The following is a 7,750-nucleotide window of genomic DNA, read 5'->3' as shown; positions in this document are numbered from 1 at the left end:
ATGTTAAAGAGAAAAACCACAGGCCCAAAAAGGCATAACTTGTGCTAAAGCCCATGATACCAAACCTAGATTTAACAACTAACCTAACTGAAGTTTTGACCTTCCCCAGAAATGTAATCTTAATCAACCAGCCTGGAATTTTCTGGTCAGCACCAATGAGGTCATCTGCCACATGGGCCCTCTACATCCCCTAAGAGGAAGAAGAGGCAATCTGCATGATAAAACCCTTTCCTTTCCCTTCCCCCTCAGAAAAGATGTCTTGGTCTAAAAATAATCTTTTCTTTTTTCTTTTGCTAATAGGACCTTGTCCCATCCTTCTTCCTATAAAAACCTTTTATTTTGTACAACCCCTCAGAGCACCCTTCTACTTGCTAGATGGGATACTGCCTGATTCACAATCATCTAATAAAGCCAATTAGATTGTCAATTTAATTGGTTGAACTTTGTTTTTTAACAAGAAAAAAAATCTGTTAATAGGATTCAGATAATTTGCTACTAGTTGAGGATTTTAATAATCTAATGCTTATTTAAATACAACAATGCTTTCAAGATAAGATTTATTCAACATTTGGGGAAAAAATTCAGTTTGATAAGACTCTTGTTTAACATTTGGCCATAACCCTGGAATTTACTGAGTCAGCACTGTATCACCTGATTAGAAGAAGCTTCTTTTTTGGTATGAAAAATCTGAAATTAAGAAAGAGCTCCATTATTAACAGTCATTAATAACACAAACTATTTCACTTAGATTAATAACTCAGAGAAATAGACAAAAAAGCATTCAGCAGAGAAATAAAGCAAAACATTTCACACACATTCACAGTTCTCTTTATCTTTAAAAGACCTGGCATTAAGATATTTTTTTTCTCCAAGTCACACTTCCTCCTTAAAGCTCACCAACCCATAGTGGTCCCTCCATCTTCTGAAATTCTATAGCATTATCTGTATAACTCAAAAAGCAATCAGATAAAATCAGCTCATAATGAAGGTTATATTTTTTTGTATAGATTCTAGCTCCTCCAACTAGAGTGTGAGCTCTTGGAGGGTACGCACCAAGTTTTTTTAATCTTTGTGATCTTTTGCCTGTGGCACACTAGTAGTATATCTCAGTCTATGTCCATTTTAAGTCACTCTTTCCTTTCCCCAATCCTGTTTTTCTCCTGTAATTCTCATATTTTTCCTTTATCTAGAGGTAAATAGTGTTTCATGTTCTACAACATTATTCTTATATTCCATTCAAAAGTAAATCCACCCCAAAACGTAGCTTTTTAGGGTTGATTTTTTAAATTACTGTACTTTCCCTGAAGACATTATCATAGTCTATACAACATCAATGAACACTCACAGTGTACAGGCAAAATTATAAAATGTAGGCCCATCAGTTCTAAATGCAAAATATTTTTTATCTACTATCTCAGACTAAACATTGTAATGTCACACAACTTACCGTTTTCAGCAAACTTTTTTGCTTATACAAAATAAGGCAAGTTATTAACAAAACAAGTAATGAGACAAAAGCCAATGGTATCATGAAAAATATTAAGGTTTCCTTCCATGTGTTACCTAGGATTAAAATCACCAAAAAGGGGGGAAGGGTTAGATGTGTACAATTATTTTAAAAACTGAATTATTTTATAAGTAAACTAGTAAATGGTGAAGAACTGAGTCAAACTTGGCAACTTCTGCCATATTTGCCAGTACCTAGATACCATAGTGATGCTTGAGAACAGCATTCCTTTCATTTGTGCACTTTTTTGCTGTACTACTTTACTGAACTGTGACAGCTCTTTATTTTGCTTAGAAAAATAACTACCTAAAGCCCCATTCTTATTTTCTTATATGATTTTGTTTAAAATTTGACCTTGCGAATTTTTCATAATAACAAAACGATAAAACATTAGCCAAGTGATTAGATAAACATGTCTTGTGTATGTATCTCTTAACTCTCAATAACTCAAATGTTTACATTATATCATACAATGATGTAGTGAGTGAAAGCAGGTCTTCAATAAAAGTCTCAGTGCAAATAATGGAGCTAGTCTTTAAAGGTCATGTTTTTAAAGTTGCCTCACATTCTGGATCCTAAAGAGATGAGGTTTTTCTCTTCTTTTTTTTCTTTTCTTTTTTTAGGGATGAAGTTTTAATGGTTCGTCTGCATAGCAAGAAATGAGCAATCACTAGATAAACTTAAAAAGTACACAAAGCTTGTCCTTCTAAAACTAGTATCTCCCACATGTCTTGAAATACTATGGAACACTTTGAATCCTAGGCCTATATCTATACTCAAACCTACCTCCAACCCCACATTTTTCTTTGTCCTATTCCCTTGGGATCTTATTTTCTACTAGAAAATTACCAAATTCATAGGCTCAGTTCAGTTAAGAATTGCAACGATATAATCCAGAGAAATGACTAATAACGTAAGTTTTTTGGCATGCAAAATTAACAGTGGGAAAACAGGCTTCTTTTGTGAAGTTTCAGTAGAGTTAATCTTATAGTCATTTCCAAAAAAAATTATTGTGCTATTTTTCTATAACTTAAAACATCCAATAAGAAATGTCCAAAAGAACTAAAGACCACATGCATCTCAGGAAAGTCGTTGTTCCTAATCTGAAATTTATTAAGATTCTACCAAGAGATACCCATCAAGGCAAAAGAAATCTGTCATAAATAACATGGTTAAGTGTATATTTAAAAAAATTAAAAAAACAAAAAACAAAAAAATAACATTGTAAATCAACTATTCTTCAATTTAAAAAAAAAGATTGCATATAAAATACATAAAAGGATGTATATTTTGAGGATATGCCTAAAAACTCACCATATCTACTTTAAACCATGCACTGAATAATAACAAGATATAATTCAGGGCATGACTTTCTCAATGTCAGTTCCACAGAGTCTCCAGATTTTTTATATTAGTGACAAAAATGAAAAACAGTACAAGTAAGTATTCTTTCTGATTCCATATATCTTTAGTTAATTGAGTTCTTCCTCTCTCTTCCTATTTTTTCTCCATGGCCCTGATTATATGATATATTTGGCTTCTTTATTTATTGTCTATCTCTACTCAACTTGGGAATAAAATATAAATTCCATGAGGACAAGGATTTTTTTTTTACTGCTATATCTCCAGTGCCTGAAAGAGTCTGACACATAGTAAGTGCTTAATAAATATTTCGTGTATGAAAGAGAACAATGATACCACTATATTAATAGGGAGATTACAGTCAAACACAAATTCTATTATAATGGAACAACATAAAAGGAGATGATTGATAGAAATGCCATTATGTTTGCATCTATATCTGTATATGTATTTATATACCTTTATGTGAAAGAACAATGCTGAGTTAATCTCCTTCAATTTCAAACAACTATTAATATTTTCTATTGATAAAGCCAGTATACTGTGAAGTACAATAATATTTTGCCTCATTCTCAAGATTTTTTAGTTTATATTGCTATTTTTTGTCTTCTATGAAAGTTTATTTTCTTTTTTTAATTTTTAATTTTATATTGGAGTCTAGTTGATTAACAATGTTGTATTAGTTTCAGGTGTACAGCAAAGTGATTCAGTTATACATATACATGTATCTATTCTTTTTCAAATTCTTTTCCCATTTAGGTTATTACAGAGTACTGAGCAGAGTTCCCTGTGCTATACAGTAGGTCCTCGTTGGTTATCTATTTTAAATATAGCAGTGTGTACACGTCAATCCCAAATATATTTAATTTAAACATGTCTTTTATCATAAGTCACTTTAAATCAGTGTTGGAAGTGAACGGAATGTTCATTTTACTAATGATGACATATTAATTAGAAAAATATTCATTAGGCACAGTACCAGACACTCAAAAACAAGTGTATGCTACCTATCCTTGCTTTAAGATTTGTTCTCTTGAACATTGAAAGCATAGGAAAATATTGATTAAAATAGGCTTCCCCGCAAAGAACTAGCATATTCTCTTTACTGACAGTCAGAAAAACAAGATGTTGATGACTGAACTATAACAAGACTCTTAAACTAGTTAAAACTGAACATTAGATTTTCCATAAATCTATGTTCGATTGTGGTGATTGCTAATTTATCTTCTCTGTTTATAGACTATATGCAAGAGTATTTTGACTTCCATAATTACAAAATACACTGAGAGAAAATTATTTTGCTAGCCAATAGTTAGCAAAATAGTTTAGTTACTGTTCTTTTTTTAAATATATTTTCTTCAATAACCATGTCAACATATTTTATGATTGTTCCTTCTTTCTAAAATTGTATAAATGGATTCCTTTAACTCTCAATAGGGAAAAGGCACAGACTATAAAAAATTTGAATAATGAGCACATAGTTTTTCAAACCATATAAAGAAGGCACACAATAATGTCAAGATTCTGATAAAGTACATATATACTTGTAAGTAAAACTTCAGAGTAAATGTACAACTACAATTGGTACTAATACACGCAGATATGGTTAACATCTAGTTAGTATATAAGAAGCTCGAGAATAGTGCCACCATACTTTGGAGCTAAGACTACCACTGGAAAGTAATCCACTAGTAAAATCAAGGCAAAACAGGTAAGATTAGTTTGTCAAATGAAAGTAGGAAGAATCAAACAGAATCTATTAACTCTTGGAATGTGGAAAAGATACAGCTCAATTAATGTTATAGACATCTATAAAAATATGGAATATAGCCAATATTTTATAATAACTATAAATGGAGTATATATAACCTTTAAAAATTGTGAATCACTATATTGTACACCTATAACTCATACTTCAATAAAAAAATAATGAAGATTTGACCCTATGACCTTCATAACCAGTGTCACTGAACTGTAGTGACCTATGACATCCAGTAAGGCATCTTCTTCCTCAAACAGTGCTAGAAATACTCTAGTTACTGTTATTTTATCTTATACCTTTCCAGCATTGTTCATCACTCCACTCACTCCATATTCCATCATCTGAGCAATAAATATTTACTTTGCTCCTTACTAAAAAGCATAATTCGTGGCTTTCATTTGATATTCTTGTGATGTTTATTTCATTTTCAACTGTGGTAGTCTGAAAGCCAAGGTAAAAATGAGATATCATTATTTGATCTAACTGCAGCTAGCCACACCCCATTTGATTTGTCATTTTCTAAGTGGGTTTTGTTACATGAAAGAAATGCATCAAATGACTAGAAAGGTATATACCAAAATCCTAACAGTGGTTATCTCTCTGTATGGTGTTTTATTTTTCATTTTTCTTCTTTATTTATATTTAAATTTTTTTCTATAGTGATAATGGATTACTAGTAGTAAAGGGCATGTGTGACAGGGCAAAATTCCTAGGTAGTTTTGGTGCTTATGACACCCATTTTGGATTAGTGTCAAATTTCCCAGATTCCATAAATTGGAAAATGCTATATATACTGAGTTAGCAAAAAGAGTCATCATGTGAATGTTGTTTCTATGGAAACTGTAGAGTTCGTATACACAAAGCTTCTTTTTTCCCTTATTCTTATTTTGGTTAATCATCATAAGACCAGTGTAATAGTGCTCGGGGCTTGGCATGAAACTACCCCTTCCAATATGAGAATACACAAGGCTGGATGATCTCAAAACAACCAAAAGAAAAAAAATCACTGAAGTGATTACTTAAATTTTGCATCTCAAAGAGCTGAAGAGTGTTTCTCATCCAAAATACCAGCTTTTCTTTTGTTGTAACTTTTCTTGGGAGACAGCACAATGTAATGTAGGTTAAAGTGGACTGGGAATAAGATCTGGATTCTAGTTCTAGCTGTGTAATTTGATTGTAAGTCAACTCACTTCCTTGGGACTTGTAAATATATTCAACTCCCAGTTTTCTCATCTGTAAGTGAAATGAATTGATTAGAAATAATGGCTCACCTACTTGTCTCCACCACTCCCTAAGTTGGAAACCAATGAATAAAATTAACATATAACGCAGTGGGGCTAAAGGCATCATCACATTGCTGGCGCTGGGGGGTAATCAGTCTTGGAACCATGGCTTACTTCCCCAGTTAGCCTCTCTTCCCTGCTACAAGCAATTCTCTGGTAGCCCTGCCAGGCTCTATTCTGATTTTGACCTGATAGTTGCTCCTCAAGAAGTGGTTTTTATGTTTGTTTGTGCTTCTTGCTTTGTGTTCTTTTTACATGAGGCCTCTTCGCAATCCGTCTTATGCATGTGCTTGACAACTTTAATTTTTTGACATAATATTGGAAACAAGTGACTAGATTATCTCTAAGGACCTATGTAGCTTTAAAATTGGTATAACTGATTGATAATACTTTCAGACTGCAAGCATCTTTCTTTTGTCCACTAGATTATTTGATTATTTGGTTTTCTGGAAGTTAAACTAAGGTACATGTCATGTTCTATTCTTCATGTGGATAGCAACTGATTTTGGTTCTTATGTTTGCCATTTTATTTAAAAGGCTATGTTCATGATTTTCTCAAATAAACGCAATATCCATACCACCCAGGCAGTATCATCTTCTATGAATTCAATTTCATAAATGAAACACTTTGCTGGAATAGGTCCTTTGGGAATGCTCCACTTCAGGTTAATTTCCTCTGAATTCTTCACAGTAAGACTAAGGTCGTCTGGTGGCAAAGGTTTAACTGAAAAGCAGAAGGAAATAATTTCAACATGGAGGTTATTAAAGTTTAGCAGTGGCCCTTATCAAAAGCTAGGGACACTTACTAACAGAAGCCTCCAGGATAAATTAGGTGGCTCAAGACTATTCACTATAATGAGAATTAAAATCAAAGCTGCTTGCCAACCAAGATTAGTTTATTAAGAAACCTGGTTATTTGGGGAACTCATTTTTTGATAAGTCACATATTGACAAACATTTAAGTCCAAGAGAAAAGTTAGATGATCCAAATCATTACAGTCATTTTTCCATTTTATAACACTAGAAACAACTACCACAACATATTACTACTACTATTTTTATTAATAGCTAATTCTTATTTAGAGCTTATGATGTGTCAGGCAGTGAACCAGGAATGTTACATCATAAACTTATTCATGTCTCACAATAAATCTATGAGGTGGTCCTCTATTATCCTCATTTTACTGATAAGGGAATTGAAACACGTTAAAAGTAACTCGCCCAAAGTCATACAGCTAGAAAGTGGTAAATTCAAGATTCAGACCCAGCTATGGCTGACCCTAGAACCTGTCATTCTCATAACTGTTAGGACTGAGAACACAAACTCAGAAAATATCCACCCATTTGCCTATTGAGGCCTGGAATAAGTGATTCCATAATTACTCCATCACCAACACTGGACAAAAATACTTTATAGCAGGGGCTTCCCTGGTGGCGCAGTGGTTGAGAGTCCGCCTGCCGATGCAGGGGACACGGGTTCGTGCCCCGGTCTGGGAAGATCCCACATGCCGCGGAGCAGCTGGGCCCGTGAGCCATGGCCGCTGAGCCTGCGCGTCAGGAGCCTGTGCTCCATAACGGGAGAGGCCACAACAGTGAGAGGTCCACGTACCACAAAAAAAAAAAAAAAAAAAAATACTTTATAGCAGAGAGACTCAAGCTGGGAAACAAATTGTGAGTTCTAAATGAAAATGATACTTTATACTCATTCAATTCCTTATCTTCCATACTTTCATATTTAATCAGTGCTTCCTCATACTCTGTTGGCCCCCAGTTTTCTGGCTTTGCATTTCTGTAGGTATCTCCTTTATCTCTATCTCTATCTCTTCTCTTCCACAT

At 33.5% G+C, this 7,750-nt stretch overlaps 1 protein-coding gene across 3 annotated transcripts in view; it reads right to left on the bottom strand.

The window, feature by feature from the left end:
* Positions 1-643: 643 nt before the first annotated feature.
* The window catches only part of IL13RA2 (interleukin 13 receptor subunit alpha 2), a 46,202-nt gene continuing 39,095 nt past the window's right edge, over positions 644-7,750 (bottom strand). Inside the window, exons 8-10 of one of the 3 annotated variants that reach the window (XM_067722368.1) lie at positions 6,493-6,638; positions 4,928-5,072; positions 644-1,563 (exon numbers count right to left, since the gene is read on the bottom strand). In XM_067722368.1, coding sequence (XP_067578469.1) covers positions 1,415-1,563; positions 4,928-5,072; positions 6,493-6,638 — 440 coding nt within the window. In that variant the 3' untranslated portion in view covers positions 644-1,414. Of the gene's footprint in view, positions 1,564-3,029; positions 5,073-6,414; positions 6,639-7,750 lie in introns of those variants that run through there. The other 2 variants (XM_067722366.1, XM_067722367.1) reach the window with 2 other exon arrangements.

The sequence above is a fragment of the Pseudorca crassidens genome, chromosome X (genome assembly GCF_039906515.1).
Source record: "Pseudorca crassidens isolate mPseCra1 chromosome X, mPseCra1.hap1, whole genome shotgun sequence".
In the NCBI taxonomy this organism is placed as follows: domain Eukaryota; kingdom Metazoa; phylum Chordata; class Mammalia; order Artiodactyla; family Delphinidae; genus Pseudorca; species Pseudorca crassidens.
This window is presented reverse-complemented; position numbering and strand designations above follow the sequence as displayed.